The sequence below is a fragment of the Astyanax mexicanus genome, chromosome 8 (genome assembly GCF_023375975.1).
Source record: "Astyanax mexicanus isolate ESR-SI-001 chromosome 8, AstMex3_surface, whole genome shotgun sequence".
NCBI lineage: Eukaryota > Metazoa > Chordata > Actinopteri > Characiformes > Acestrorhamphidae > Astyanax > Astyanax mexicanus.
Window position 1 is genome coordinate 12,625,226 of NC_064415.1, and position 16,268 is coordinate 12,641,493.

Genomic DNA, 16,268 nt, shown 5'->3' on the forward strand with positions numbered 1-16,268 from the left:
CGGTCTCCCTGGCTTTTGGGGCGCCTCCTGACGGGGGCGGGTACGCTTCGGACACGCCCACTTTTGTCTCGGACCTTATGTCTTCGCTGGAATTAGCACACCGTCTAGCGCGCTCCAACCAGTCTGCTGCCGGAAAGAAGCAGAAGCGTGCGTATGACACGCGCTGCTTTGGGAACCCGTTGGTGGTGGGGGCGAGGGTTTGGCTATATAACCCTCAGTGGAAGAAGGGACTGTGCACGGAGCTCCAGTCGGCCTGGGTGGGTCCGTGCTTGGTGCTGTCCAGGCTGGGGGAGGTGTTGTATAAGATCCGGTGGGGCAGACGCACTATGATTGTGCACCGTAATAGGCTGGCCCCCTATAGGCCGAGACTGTCGGACACTGTGGACGGTGGTGCGGAGCCTGCCGGCCTTGCACTCGTGCCTGACCTGAACTCTGGCTCTTCGGAGCCGCTGGCAGGCGGTGCCGTGCCCGGCCCCTCCAGGCTGCCGCGGGCACGGAGGCCGCCCGCCCGCCTTAATGACTTTGTTTGCGACTGATTGTTAAAAAAAAAAAAAGAAAAAAAAAAAAATGTTCTGTTGTACACGGGGTTTGTGTTGGGTTGGTGGGGTCGCCGGGACGGCTGACCCTTGGGAGGGGGGCTATGTGGCGGCTCTGGGTTGTGTGTGTGGCTGCCTGCAGACATGTTTCTGTTCTCCTGTGTGCGAGGATGACAGGGGTGGGGCATCTCCCTTGGGAGGGGTTATGCAGAGAGGGTGGGCACCACTCTGGATCTGCCATCTGGGAGACACACAGCTGGGTTGGTGGCCTTTGGGCTATTTGACCTCTGTGGTTATGGTTTTAGCTCTCCTAGTCTTGTTAAAGACTGTAAGTGAGTGGCAAGCCGGTTCAATAAAGAAGCTGTTGAGCATTCAGCATGAGTGTCACGGGTCTTCCTTCCTCTTCCACGCCACAATACGACCCGACCCGGCCCGAGGAATGAGGTGGGAAATCTCGGCCCGAACCTACCGATTTCGGGTCGGTCCTCGGGTCAGGTCGGGTTCGGGCAGACAAGCTCTACAGCCACATATGTCGAAATAGATCAGAACTAAGACACAAACCCATTTTCAGCAGTGTGTGTGTTCATCAGCTACAGTATCATATCAGGACATGCATTGTTTCTGCTGCCAAGGTCATCATTAGATTGGATGCAATGGACTTATTTCATTTGCCGGTCAACAACTCTGAGACGACCCTTATGGTGCTTAGACATTTATGTTTGCTTTTGTTTTACTGACATTAATGTGTCTGTAATTAACCTGTGTTTAACAATTAAATATTTACAGTACAGGCCAAAAGTTTGGACACACCTTCTATTTTTCAATGCGTTTTCTTTATTGTAGATTCTCACTGAAAGCATCAAAACTATGAATGAACACATGTGCAGTTTTATGTACTTAATAATAAAGGTGAAATAACTAAAAAACATGTTTTATATTCTAGTTTCTTCAAAATAGCCACCCTTTGCTCTGATTACTGCTTTGCACACTCTTGGTATCATTCTCTCAATGAGCTTTAAGAAGTGGTCACCTGAAATGTTTTTCTAAGAGTCTTGAAGGAAGGAGTTCCCAGAGGTGTTTATTAGCACTTGTTGGCCCTTTGCCTTCACTCTGTGGTCCAGCTCAACCCAAACCATCTGGATTGGGTTCAGGTCCGGTGACTGTGGAGGACAGCTCATTTTTTTGTTAAGTACATAAAACTCCACATATGTTCATTCATAGTTTTGATGCTTCAGTGAGAATCTACAATGTAAATAGTCATGAAAATAAAGAAAACGCATTGAAAAAGAGAAGGTGTGTCCAAACTTTTGGCCTGTACTGTATATATGTGTTTGTGTGTATATAGCATTATGATCTACCAGTCGTGTGACTCTCCCCAGGCTGAGATAATAATATAATATAACAGTGTTGGCTGGTGAACACTAAAAAAAATAAAAATTTAAATTGTGTTTAAAATCAAGTTGAAAGTAACATTTTAAAAAGTAAATCACCCCTGAACTTTAGACAGTGGGCCTGGACAGATAGCAGTGAATGGTGTTGCTACTATCTAAAGGTCAGGGTCAGTAATGCAGTAAGGTTTTCTATATTAAAGTGTGTTATCAAAAGTCTACACTGTGAATAATTCAGTATAAAACTACACTACATTTCTGTCTGCTAGCTGCATTACTCTCACAACAAATTACTGTTAACACAGAAAAAGAAAAATCTGTCAAATACTTTTTACAATAAAGTTTCATTTAATTTTTGCGCAAAGATAAAAACAACAGCATCACAGCTCATCACAGATATTTAGCCATGGAGCAAATATAGTCTACTTCTGAATGAAGGAATACATTTATTGATAGTGAATAAGGTAAGAGAATGAACATAGAAAAAGTGCAATATTATTAAAAAAGGTTTTAAGTTAATGTTACAATATGATGTAAAAAAATTTATACTTCTGATAATCTAAAAAAAGCTTAAAAAAAAACAGAGTTAGAAGTTAAACCGGTGATACAAACATCTCATCTTTAGCATTACAAAGAAACACAATACACAAACAAGCTGTTTATTATTATTTTTATATATAGTTTTTTGCTAATTGAATTTAAATGAAATTGCTTTCCTTCGTTTACCACTTTCATGGTGGCTGAAGTCATTTATCATCATTCTCCAGCTTCTCTCACTTAACACACCATGTTCACATCATCTGCTTTAGCTGTAAAACACACAATAATGAACATATATTTAAGTGTTATGTTCAGTTTCAGTGTAATATATAAATCTATATAAGTCTCAGTGAGGCTGAAAGTGTGTTAAGTATTAAGGAAACAGAGGAAGACTGTGAAATCTCACCTCGAGCTCTGTAGCTTTTCACCCCCAGTATGATGGTGGACAGCAGATATGGAGACGCTGCCATTAAAAAACTGAGCAGATGGAGCACTGAGAATGGAGCTCCTGAATTAGACAAACCTGAAACACACACAGTCATACACCATGTACAGAAAAACGTTTCAGTAAAGATATGAAATGAAATGAAATAATAACCTTGTAATGTGTTAATCAAGCAAAATCATTAAGCTATAACTACATTATAAAGCACTTGTATTTGTATATTTTGTATTTTTTGCCCAATTTTATTGTTGTACTTAAGAGATTGAGAAGAAGCAGTTAATGTGAGGTCTCTTAAAACAATTAATATTATTATCACAGTATAATTGTATCCTCACTGAATGAGATTACCTGTAGAAATATTTTCTGGAGTGCATTTCACTGTGGTCGTGTTCGAGCCATTCCCAGTGCTGCCGGATGCAGAGCAGTTCAGAGTAACGTCTCCCTCTTCTGGTTTGAGAGTGAAGTTCAGCTGAGCTCCATCCTCCTCCTTAAAACCCCTCCATCTGTAGGACACTGTCTGATCTTCAGGCGCTCGACACAGAAGAGAAACATCACAGCTGTTTGTAGCTGCTTTCCAAGTGTGTTCACTCTCAATCTCCACCTTAATCACATCTGTAAATACAGAAGTAGTTTATATAATCCAAACATGCCTAGGTACAGTAGAGAACATAGAGCAGTCTCTCAATCTCCACCTTAATCACATCTGTAAATACAGAAAACGTTTATATAATTTTAACACACTTAGTTACAGTATGGAACATATAGCATCTCTCAATCTCCATCTTAAACACATCTGTAAATGCAAAATAATTTTATATAATCTAAATCCGCCAGTTTGCAAAGAAGTAGTTAACTTATACTAAGCAATATAAGTGATGAAGGCTTTATTTCATTTAATTTATTGCCAGTAGAGTGTAAAAAATACCATTAACTGTGAGGAGTTGTGATGATGACACTAAACAAATCCTTATGTTCGGGGTAATTAAAACAAATGAGACTTTCTTTACTATAAATTATTTTGACTTTTCACTTTTTAAAGTAAAAAAGTATGAATTATTAAATATTTTCAGTTGGCATAAACCTATGCCAACACATGCTACCTGCCATGCCACCATGCCACCCAAATTAAAGTCATAATAATCCTTAGTGTGTAGTAAAAGTGAGGACCATAAGGGGTTAAATAACTTTTGTAGCACATTTTAAGTACCTGGCTCCGGTACCTGGCTCAGGTCCCTGCCTTTAGACAGGATGAAGCTGTATGAAAATACTCACCATAGACGATCAGAATGATATCCTCTGTTGGAAGCTGATACCCCGAAGAACTTTGAATAACAATGCTGTATCTTCCAGAGTCCCTGAGCTGAAGATTCATCACTTCTACACTGAGATCATCACTGTTCACCTTTAGTCTTCCACTGAACTGTAAGTCATTAATGATAGTAATTTTTTTATTTCTGTATGTTGCAGATGATCTTGTATTATATCTCCACTGTGCGAATGATACAGAATCTTTTGGATATCCGAGTGGTAAAATGAGGGAACTCCCAGCAGCAGCTCTGCGCTCTAACGGTGTTTTCTCCTCAGCCAGAACACACACACCTACAGGAAAGAGAACGTTTATCATACTAAATACAACACAAGCACAATTCATAATCACAATCATAGGTATAGTCATAAAACAGCGTACAATTATTGTTTATAATATTTTAGATTATTACTTACAAAAAAACATTACATTTTAAATCATTATTTTGACAGATTATGCCCAGATTTTCTCTTTTAAATGGCCAGTTATAGTTATATGTACTAGCCTGACTTTTTGCGTAGTCGTAATTGCACGCATTTAACCACATTTACTGAAGTACTCCGATAAAACAGTATTACAACATGCCAACCTAGCCGCACTCTAGTTTCTCTATCTGAGCACGCGCATATCACACAAGAACATGCAAACTACGGTGAGCCCACTAGCTCAATATACCACATCACCTCCCCTTTTACTTTAAAGGTAACTTAGAAAAACTTAAACCTTCCAAATCATATTAAACATATCTCTCTCATTTACATTAAGGTTAACTTAGTGCAATACTTTAGTCAATTACCTTAACACAAAACATAGTTACTATGCATTATGACTATAAATGTCAACATTACCCATACTACATAATAAAGTTAACTGGATGCTTTACTGCATAAGCTGAATGTTTTAACTGCAACTTTAACTAAACATTAGCACTCAGTCTTGGTAACGTTGAGGCACTTTTGGGGTACGCTGGGAGCGCCTTAGGGTCACCGCAACAGGATCAGGCGGCTCAGCTGGGTCTGACAGTTCAGGTGCTGTGGATGCTCTGAAACTGCTCTCCATTGGCTCGGTCTCCTCAGTTACTTCCTCAGGTTGTATATCTGGAAGCCCTGCAGAATGGCGAGTTCGCAGCTGGTCTCCGTGGCGTCTATATTCTTGATCCGTCGATTCTCCACGGACCTTGTAGGACACAGGCCCTGACTGCTGGGTGATGACCCCTGGGATCCATCTTGGTGTTTCGCCGGCAGTGTTTCGCAGGTAAACTTGTTCATCAGTGTTGAATTGCCTGTCCAATGCTGTTCTGTCTATCCTTCCTTTTGCCGATACTGCTTCCTCCTCACAGTTTCTTGAATGTTTGGTTTCAGAAAGTCCAGTCTGGTTCTGACATGTCTTTTCAAGGTGACTCACCTGTTGTGCTGTTGGGAGTTGTGCGATATCGTAGAAGGAAGTGAGAGACCTTGTCTTCAATGCTCAAGTCTTCTCTTGCCAGCTTTTTCATGCCAGCATTGAATGTTGAGACATATCTCTCGGCTAGGCCATTTGTGGCCGGGTGCCTCGGAGCACCAGTCGTGTGGAGGATTCCATTTCTCCTCGCGAACTGTTGAAACTCATCAGACGTAAAGGTTGTTGCATTGTCTGTGACAATCTGTCCAGGAACTCCATATGATGCAAAAAGTCTCTTTAGTCTGGTGATGGTTGCAGATGAGGTTATTTGTGTCATTTTGTAAACCTCTAACCATTTCGAGTATGCGTCTACTACAATCATGAACATGTGGCCCATGAATGGCCTGCAAAATCAATGTGAAGTCTCTTCCACACATCTCCTGGACATTCCCAAGGGTGCAGTGGCACATGGCGCGGCATGCTCTGTTCCAACTGACACGTTTCACATCCTTTACACACTTTTTCAATGTCAATGTCAATATGGGGCCACCAGACATATTGTCTTGCAATTGCCTTCATTTTCACAATGCCAGGGTGCCCCCTGTGGATTTCTTTAAGCACTGCAGCTCTGAGCTTCACTGGTGCAATCACTCTCGTGCCCCACAGCACACACCCCTGCTCCACAGAGAGTTCATCACGCTTTTTGTGGTATCCTTTCAACTCTTCAGGAATTTCTTTTGGCCACCCTTCCATGATGAATCTGTGCAGCTTTGAGAGCTCTGTGTCATTTCTCTTTACTCTAGCAATCTGCTTTGCAGTTAGCGGCACTCCCTCTAGGTGTTCACATATCAGTGCGTCGACATAGGCAGAGATTGTGCCTGTTCCAGCATCTTTGGTCTCTGATAGCAGCACACGAGACAACCCGTCAGCGTTGCCATGCTTCTCTGACTGACAGTAAACAATGTGATAGTAGTATGCCGACAGTATGATGGCCCACCTCTGGATCCAGGCTGCTGCCATCGTAGTAAGCCCTTTATGTTCTCCGAACAAAGTCAGTAATGGCCTATGGTCTGTGACCAAGTTGAATTTACGTCCCCAGAGGTATTGGTGAAACTTCTTAACACCATACACAAGGCTTAAGGCCTCTTTCTCAATTTGCGAATATTTCTTCTCTGCTGGAGAGAGGGTACGCGAAGCATAAGCAATTGGATTTTCTTTTCCATCTGATGCTGTGTGTTGGATTAATGCCATAAGCTGAAGCGTCACACGCAAGAGTCAACGGCAGACTCTGATCATAGTGCATTAATACTTTGTCACTTGTCAGGATTTCTTTCAATTTGTTGAATGCATCTTGTTCATCTTTCTTCCATTTCCATGTGACTTGCTCTTTCAGCAGACTGTAAAGCGGCGCTAGCACAGTACTATGTTGTGGCCATAGTAGTTAACTAGGCCAAGGAAAGCCCGTAGGTGCGGGTGCATCATGTATTGCTCTCACCTTGTCTTTAGATGGGTACACCCCCTTTTCGTCCAGGACATGGCCCAGGTACTCGATTTGGGTCTTTCCGAAATCGCACTTTGACTTTTCACTCGCAGGCCGTTCTCTTGCAAGCGTTGTAGGACTCTGTCAAGATTCTTCAGATGCTCTGTCTCGTCTCTTCCTGTTATGAGCAGATCATCAAGGTAAACAACCACGTTCAGGTCCTTCATCAGATTCTCCATTACTCTCTGGAAGATGCTAACAGCAGAGTTAATGCCAAAACAAAGATGATTATACACAAACAAGCCCTTGTGAGTGTTGATTGTTGTGTATTTTTTTTAATCTTCATCAAGGAGCACTTGTTGGTAAGCTGAAGCTAGAATTTTCGAAAACAACTTGCCACCACTCAGCATTGCCAGCACTTCTTCAATGCGCGGCAGTGGGTATATGTCTGTGTTGGTTGCCTGGTTTGCTGTTACCTTGTAATCGCCGCACAAGCGAATCATGCCATCTCTCTTGACCACAGGAACGACAGGAGCGGCCCATTCACTGTGTTTTACAGGACTGATGATGTTTTCTTTTTCTAGTCTCTGTAGTTCGTCCTCTACTCGTTCCTTCATTGCAAATGCAAAGGGCGGCTTTTGTGGAACCTGGGCGTGACATCAGGCTTGACAGAAATTGTGGCTTTAATTTTATTTCCTTTAATGTTCCCAACTCTTCTTTGAAAACTTGACTGTATTTTTCTAACACTTCAGGTATTGACTTGGGTGTTGAGGACTGTTTTGCATTAATCATTTTTATTGTTTTCCAGTCCAACTTGATGCTTTTAAGCCAGTTCCTACCACAAAGTGCAGGTCCATTTCCTCTCACTACAATAAACGGTAAATGAGCAGTTTGATCTCCATGTGTAACTTTTGCTACAAACTGCCCTCTAACTGGAATGGCCTGGCCAGTGTAGGTGTAGTCATTGACGAATGACTATTTGTACATCGCCTCAGATATTATACTGACTGCAGCTCCCGTGTCTATTTCCATTGGGACATTTCTCTGGTTTACGGTAAAGTTTTCTTTGAATGCCTGTTTGTCTGTTTCATTTACACAGAACACTTCCTCTTTCTCCTCTTCTTCTGCTATCACATAACTTGCCACTTTTTGCTGATTTTTAATGCGCCGTCCTTTCTTCTCTCTCGCGACAGGTTGGCTACTTCTGCATGCTTTCTGTATATGACCGACTTCATCACATTTGTGGCATTTGGCAGTTTTGAAGTAGCATTCATGCGGGCTATGATTCTTTCCTTTACATCTATAGCACGCTGCCTGCGCCGGTGGAGAAGGCTTTTGTGTGTAATTTACCTTGTGTATAGAAGAGGTAGACGGAGCCTCGCTTTGCCGTAGCTGCCGTGTGTCTCGGTGGGCTGCTTCCATATTGAGAGTGATCTCCTGGGCTCTGGCAAACGTTAGTTCATCTGTGGAAGCAACTTGCGTTGGCACGCTTCATCACGAATTCCACTGACAAATCCGTCCCGCAGAGCCTCGTCCAGCCTATCCCCGAACTCACATCTTGCAGCTAGCTGCTTCAGTTCAGCAGCAAACTGAGCTACCGTAGCATAATTTTTCTGAACACAACGGTGGAATCTGAATCGCTCGGCTATGACCAGTGGTTTTGGTTCATAGTAATCCAACAGAATTTCCACGATTTCATCAAAATTCTTATCCTTAGGCTTGAGAGGTTGAACTAAATTCCGTAGCAGTCCGTATGTGGAAGCACCAACAGAGCTTAGCAGAGTAGCTACCTGTTTTTCATCCCCGACGTCGTGTGCTTAAAAAAAAAAGTTCCATTCGCTCAATGTAAGCTGTCCATTGCTCCTTCTCCGGATTAAACTCGTCCGGTTTGGCGAAGTTGGCCATCTTCACTGCTCACTATGTCATGTCTTGGCCCTGTCTCGTGTCTCTGTGTGCATTCCCCACGTGACCTGTGCTCCCCTGTGTCTTCCGTCTCAGTACTTTTCCACCTGTGTCTCATTTGTAGCTCCGCCCCTTCCCCAGGTGTTTCCAATTCTAGTGTGTTTGTGTTGCTATAAATAGCCCTGGTCTACCACTTTGTCTCTGTCGGTCTTTGCACCTTCCCCTGTTGTTTTGTCTCTCCGTGTTCTTCCGTGTTTCATAGCCCTTATCATTGCCCGTGTTTACCTCAGTTTATCTCTTGTATATGTTTTCTAGTTTCTTGTTTATTCCCTCGTTTCCTAGTCCTCTGCTTAGTGTTTTGTTTTCAGTAAGTTCCTTGTAGATACCCCTGCTTAGTGTTTATTTTTCTAGTTTATTTCCATTGTATATATTCCCTGTTTATTTATTGTCTTTTTCTCTAGTTGGTTTAGTTTATGTTCTTTAGTTTCTCTTGTTTGTTTTGGTTTTTGGTTATATGTTTATCTATTTTCCGCTATTCAGTTTATTCCCCAGTTCCTTGTATATATCTCCCTGTTTTATGTTTACGTGTTTATTTGTTGCCTGTCTCTTTGTTTATCTTTGTTATTTATTTATTAAATTATTCGTTTCACCCTTACCTGCACCTGTGTCCGCCTCCTCGTCTCCCTGCCTGGGTCACCCTGACACACTACAGTCACTTTTTACCTCGTCGCCAATTATGTGGTGTATTAATAACGAGACGGTTGCACGCATTTAACCACATTTACTGAAATACTCCGATAAAACAGTATTACAACATGCCAACCTAGCCGCACTCTAGTTTCTCTATCTGAGCACGCGTATATCACACAAGAACATGCAAACTACGGTAAGCCCACTAGCTCAATATACCACACTAATTCTATATATTCTGATACATACACCAGTTGAAACTTTCTCATTAGTATTGTTATAATGATTATATGATAAAAAAACACTATAATTAAAGGATAAACATTTTAGTGAATAACTATTTACTTATTTTATTTCTAAAGCATACAGTATAATTCACAATGAAGCAGTTAAAAAAACACCTCCCCTAAAGCACCCTTGTAATGCTAATGTCCAGATCAAAAAAATGATGCAATATTATAAGATACTATTAATAAAGATAGTATACTAATCACATCAGTTCTTTTTTTTTGGTAATAAGTTCAGTTTTTGGTCGAGAGCCTACCCGGAAATATTGGGTATGAGAGCAGAAATACACAGTGGACAGGGTGACAGTTCATCGTAGGTTACCACACACAACCATTCACACACACACACTAAAAAGTTTTTACAGTTTAGCACAGTCAGTTCACCTACAAGCAAGGAATTTTAATTTTGTGGCCTTTAAAATTAAAAGAAATCAAATTAAAACAATTTTTGTAACTTCTTGCCTTTGGCTGACTCGCCCTTTCTCTCCATTTCTCCCTTTCTCTCTCTCTCCCTCCCTCTCTGACTATCTCTCTTGCTGTAAATTAAATGTAACTGTATTTATTTCAATACTTACCATAACTGAGAAGAAGCAGGACTGCTCCAGAGTATAAAATACAGTATGTGTGAGAGGTTTTCATTGCTGTCTAAGATTATCAGCTGAAATGTGCGGCTGCTTCCTGCTGTCTGTCTGACTGTCTGTTTGAAAGTGGTCGCTGAACTCATGAGAAGAAACATTTCCTTATTAGCTGCACTGAAAACCATGACGCACTTCAACTGAAAGAGCTCTGCAAAAGCAGCCTACATTAGATTACAAATGGCCGCTGAATAAATATGATTTTGATAACTGGATGGATGATTTTAGCAGTAACAGTCTGTGAAGTCATGTACAGACCAGTGAATATACTATCTGTTGCTCCCCACTTAGTAAGTGGTGCTCACCACTTTTTACGTAAAAAAAAAATACACCATGTCCCTTTTCTTTTTAGAGCTTTGATTGAACTTTTGACAGTGGACTTGGACAGTGAATGGTGTTGCTACTATCTAAAGGTCAGGGTCAGTAATGCAGTAAGGTTTTCTATATTAAAGTTTGCTATCAAAAAGTCTACACTGTGAATAATCCAGTATAAAACTACACTACATTTCTGTCTGCTAGCTGCACTACTCTCACAACAAATTACTGTTAACACAGAAGAAGATAAACCAGTCAAATATTTTTATAATAAACTGTAATTTTATTTTGGCACAAAGATAAAAACAACAACATCACAGCTCATCACAGATATTTAGCCATGGAGCAAATATAATCTACTTCTGAATGAAGGAATACATTTATTGATAGTGAATAAGGTAAGAGAATGAACATAGAAAAAAAAGCAATATTATTAATGAAGGTTTTAAGTTAATGTTACAATATGATGTTAAAATGTTAAAAATGAATAAAATAACATTGATATCAATTATACTTCTGATAATCTAAAGAAAGCTAAAAAAACTGAGTTAGAAGTTAAACCAGTGGTACAAACATCTCATCTTTAGCATTACACAGAAACACAATGCACAAAACAAGCTGTTTATTATGTTTTTTTTTACAGTTTTTTTTTGCTAATTGAATTTAAATGAAATTGCTTTCCTTCGTTTACCACTTTCATGGTGGCTGAAGTCATTTATCATCATTCTCCAGCTTCTCTCACTTCACTCACCATGTTCACCTCATCAGCTTTAGCTGAAAAAAACACAATAATGAACATATATTTAAGTGTTATGTTCAGTTTCAGTGTAATATATAAATCTATATAAGTCTCAGTGAGGCTGAAAGTGTGTTAAGTATTAAGGATACAGAGGAAAACTGAGAGATCTCACCTCGAGCTCTGTAGCTTTTCACCCCCAGTATGATGGTGGACAGCAGATATGGAGACGCTGCCGTTAAAAAACTGAGCAGATGGAGCTCTGAGAATGAAGCTCCTGGATTAGACAAACCTGAAACACACGCAGTCATACACCACGTACAGAAAAACATTTCAGTAAAGATATGAAATGAAATGAAATAATAACCTTGGAATGTGTAGATCAAGCTATATCATTAAGCTATAACTACATTATAAAGCACTTGAATTTGTATATTTTGTATTTTTTGCCCAATTGTATTGTTGTACTTAAGAGATTGAGAAGAAGCAGTTATTGTGAGGACTCTTAAACCAATTAATATTATTATCACAGTATAACTGTAGCTTCACTGAGTGAGATTACCTGTAGTGGGCTTTTCTGGAGTGCATTTCACTGTGGTTGTGTTCGAGCCACTCCCAGTGCTGCTGGCTACAGTGCAGTTCAGAGTAACGTCTCCCTCTTCTGGTTTGAGAGTGAAGTTCAGCTGAGCTCCATCCTCCTCCTTAAAACCCCTCCATCTGTAGGACACTGTCTGATCTTCAGGCGCTCGACACAGAAGAGAAACATCACAGCTGTTTGTAGCTGCTTTCCAAGTGTGTTCACTCTTAATCTTCACCTTAATCACATATGTAAATGCAGAAGAAGTTTATATAATCCAAACACCTGTAGTTACAGTAGAGAACATAGAGCAGTCTCTTAATCTCCACCTTACACACATCTGTAAATGCAGAAAACGTTTATATAATTTAAACACACTTAGTTACAGTATGGGACATATAGCAGTCTCTTAATCTCCACCTTAATCACATCTGTAAATGCAGAAGAAGGTTATATAATCTAAACACATGTAATTACAGTAGAGAACATAGAGCAGTCTCTCAATCTCCAATTTAAACACATCTGTAAATGCAGAATAATTTTTATATAACCTAAATCAGCCAGTTTGCAAAGAAATAGTTAACTTATACTAAGCAATATAAGTGATGAAGGCTTTATTTTATTTAATTTATTGCCAGTAGAGTATGAAACATACCATTTGTTGGGACGAGCTGTGAGGATGACACTAAACAAATCCTTATGTTCGGTGTAAATAAAACAAATGAGACTTTCTTCAATATAATTTTTTTTACTTTTAACTTATTAAAGTAAAAAAAGTATGACTTAAATATTTGCAGTTGGCATATGAGTATATCTACACATGCTACCTGCCATGTCACCGTGCCATCCAAATAAACGGCAAAGTAATAAAAGTGAGGACCATAAGGGGTTAAATATCTTTTGCAGCACATTTTAAGAGTATGATATTCAATTAAACCTGACTACTATTCCTGCTTTTAGAGAGAATAAGGTTGTATGAAAATACTCACCATAGACAGTCGTAGAAGACATAGACTGATCGTAGAAGTAATAAGCCCCGAAAAACTTTGAGTAATAATGGTGTAATTTCCAGAGTCACTGAGCTGAAGATCCATCACTTCTATACTGAGATCATCTCTGTTCACCTTTAGTCTTCCACTGAACTGCAGTTCATTTTTTATAGCAATATTGTAGTTTCTGTATTCTGCCAATAATTTAAAATTATATCCCCATCATGCAAATACGACAGAATCTGTTGGATATCCGAGTGGTAAAATGAGGGAACTCCCAGCAGCTCTGCACTCTGAAGGTGTTCTCTCTTCAGCCAGAGCACACACACCTACAGGAAAAGAGAACATTTATTATACTGAATACAACACAAGCACAATTTATATTCACAATCATAGGTATAATCACAAAATAGTGTAAATAATAAAATCTTAAATCTTTAAATGGCCAGTTATAAGTACTGGCCTGACTTGTTGTGTAATAGTAATAGCTTCTACATATTCTAATACCAGTTAAAACTTTCTGATTAGTATTGTTAATGAAAAACAGAATGAAAAAAATAAAGGATACATGTTTTTTTTTTTTTTTAAAGCATATAGTACAATTCACAATTAAGCAATAAAAAACACCTCCCCCAATTTCCAGATCAACAAAATAATGCAATATTATAAAAATAGTTCAGTTTTTGGTCCAGAGCCTACCCAGAATTATAGGGTATGAGGACATTAATATACAGTGGACAGGTTGCCAGTTCATTGTAGGGTAACACACACAACCATTTACACACACACTGAGATATTGTGACGAATTTATAATATAGCCATTTCACCTACAAGCAAGAAACTTAAATACCCAGAGAACATTTTGTGCCCTGTAAAATTCAAAGAAACCACATTAAAACTATTTATGTAACTTCTTGCCTTTGGCTGATGGAAGTAAAATTAAATGAAACAGTATTTATTTCAGTACTTACCATACCCGAGAAGAAGCAGCACTGCTGCAGAGTATAAAATATGGTATGTGTAAGAGGTTATTATAGTTGTCTAAGACTATTAACTGAAGTGTTCGGGTGCTTCCTGCTGCCGCTGCTGCTGTCTGACTGTCTGTCTGTTTAAAAGAGCTCGCTGAGAACAAACATTCCCTCATTAAAGGAGAACTCTGGTGTAAAAAGCCGGCGCCAGCAGTGATGGCAGCGCCCTGAGCTGTAGCTCGCATTATAGGATGTAAACAGTGGTTTTTAATAAGCTTCTTGTGCACTTTTTAAGTTATTAATGCCTCGATTTAAATGTCAGAGCTCTCTGGATTCTAGCAAGGAGGTGTTGAGCTACTTTGAGCTGGATAACGATGTAAGAAGCAATTTATCAGGGGAAATTATGCCCCGTGTGACCCAGTCTGAAGGGTGTTTAGACAAACAAATCTTGGACGCTGTGGGAGGTCGGAGGTGTGCTATTCATCTAAGGTAAGCACTTTTTATCATGTTTTACTACACAAAAAGTCCATTTTCTCCTTTAACTGCACTGAAAAAACATGATGCACTTCAACTGTACACAACATGCCACATATCATTGCAAAGGAACAATTTTTTTTGTCCCATGACTTTTGCCAAAGAACACTACACTGATCTGCAGGATGTGTGTGTGGGGTCTCCTGCACTGAATGTTGTTAACAGTGATCAGCCTCACTCACATGCTAACACCTCACAGCGTATACAGGTATGGGTGGTCCCAAGGTAACAATTCACTGAACTTTTTTACTATCATGCATTACTATATGTCTATATTATTATATAAATACATTTAGTTTATAATAATGAATAGGCTTCAAGTTCATAAATTATTAATTGTTAATTTCATAATCAAATAAAAGTCAAAGTAATCCTTAGTGTGTAATAAAAGTGAGGACCATTAGGAGTTAATTAACATTTGTAGCACATTTTTAGGAGTGTATGATATACAATTAAACCTGGATTCCTGCTTTTAAAGCTGTATGAAAATACTCACCATAGACGGTCAGAATGATTGTCTCTGTTGGAAGCTGACCCCCCGAAGAACTTTGAACAACAATGACGTAACTTCCAGAGTCCCTGAGCTGAAGATTCATCACTTCTACACTGAGGTCATCACTGTTCACCTTTAACTTTCCACTGAACTGCAGTTCATTAGTGATAGTAATTTTTTTATTTCTGTATATTGCAAATACTTGTTCTTTATATCTCCAGTGTGCGAATGATACAGTATCTGTTGGATCTCCGAGTGGTAAAATGAGAGAACTGCCAGCAGCTCTGCGCTCTGACTGTGATAGCTCAGCCAGAACACTCACACCTACAGAAAAGATTTATCATACTGAATACAACATAAGCACAATTTATAATCACAATCATAGGTATAATCATAAAACAGCGTACAATTATTGTTTATAATATTTAAAATTGCATATATTAAAAAGTCTTTAAATTTTAAATTATTATTTTGACAGATTATGCCCAGACTTTCTTAATTTAAATGGTCGGTTTTACACACATGGACAAAATAGTTTTTAGCCCTCGTTAATGAAAAAAAAACCCCACAATGGTCACAGACATAACTTGAATCTGACACCAGTAATAATAAATACAAATTCTATGAAAATGAGCAAATGAAACTCCAATATTGATTTTGAATTGTGGTCTATCAGAATTATTTTTAAAAGTAAACTCATTAAACAGTCCTGGATAACAATTATGGTGCACCTAAAAAAATAATTTGACGAAAGGGGCATGTTAAATCAAGGTCTGTCCACTAATTAGCATCACAGGTGTCTACAATCTTGTAATCAGTCAGTGGGCCTATATATAGGGCTACAGGGGGTCACTGTGCTGTTTGGTGACATGGTGTGTAGCACACTCAACATGGACCAGAGGAAGTGAAGGAAAGAGTTGTCTAAAGAGATTAGAAAGAAAGCTGTACAAAGGAATGTTAAAGGTAAAGGTTATAAGACCATCTCCAAGCAGCTTGACAATGGGGGGGACACATTTGCTTAAATTAATCAAAGCAATAAAAAAATTATGTATGCAATGTCTGAATTC

The 16,268-nt window shown here is 39.4% G+C and overlaps 2 protein-coding genes across 6 annotated transcripts in view; both read right to left on the reverse strand.

Annotated features, from left to right (window-relative positions):
- The window catches only part of LOC125803855 (SLAM family member 8-like), a 63,746-nt gene that overhangs the window by 8,724 nt on the left and 38,754 nt on the right, over positions 1–16,268 (reverse strand). The window contains exon 6 of one of the 3 annotated variants that reach the window (XM_049482225.1): positions 2,250–2,652. The exons of 1 other annotated variant lie outside the window; for it this stretch is intronic. The gene's annotated coding sequence lies outside the window, so the exon portion shown is untranslated. Of the gene's footprint in view, positions 1–2,249; positions 2,653–11,549; positions 11,598–16,268 lie in introns of those variants that run through there. One more of the 3 variants, XM_049482227.1, reaches the window with a different exon arrangement.
- Positions 2,250–16,268, reverse strand: part of LOC111190601 (intercellular adhesion molecule 1-like) — a 33,240-nt gene continuing 19,221 nt past the window's right edge. The window contains exons 5-6 of one of the 3 annotated variants that reach the window (XM_049482222.1): positions 11,816–11,932; positions 2,250–2,733 (exon numbers count right to left, since the gene is read on the reverse strand). In XM_049482222.1, the coding sequence (XP_049338179.1) occupies positions 2,702–2,733; positions 11,816–11,932 (149 nt within the window). In that variant the 3' untranslated portion in view covers positions 2,250–2,701. Of the gene's footprint in view, positions 2,734–2,870; positions 2,988–11,584; positions 11,665–11,815; positions 11,933–16,268 lie in introns of those variants that run through there. The other 2 variants (XM_049482221.1, XM_049482219.1) reach the window with 2 other exon arrangements.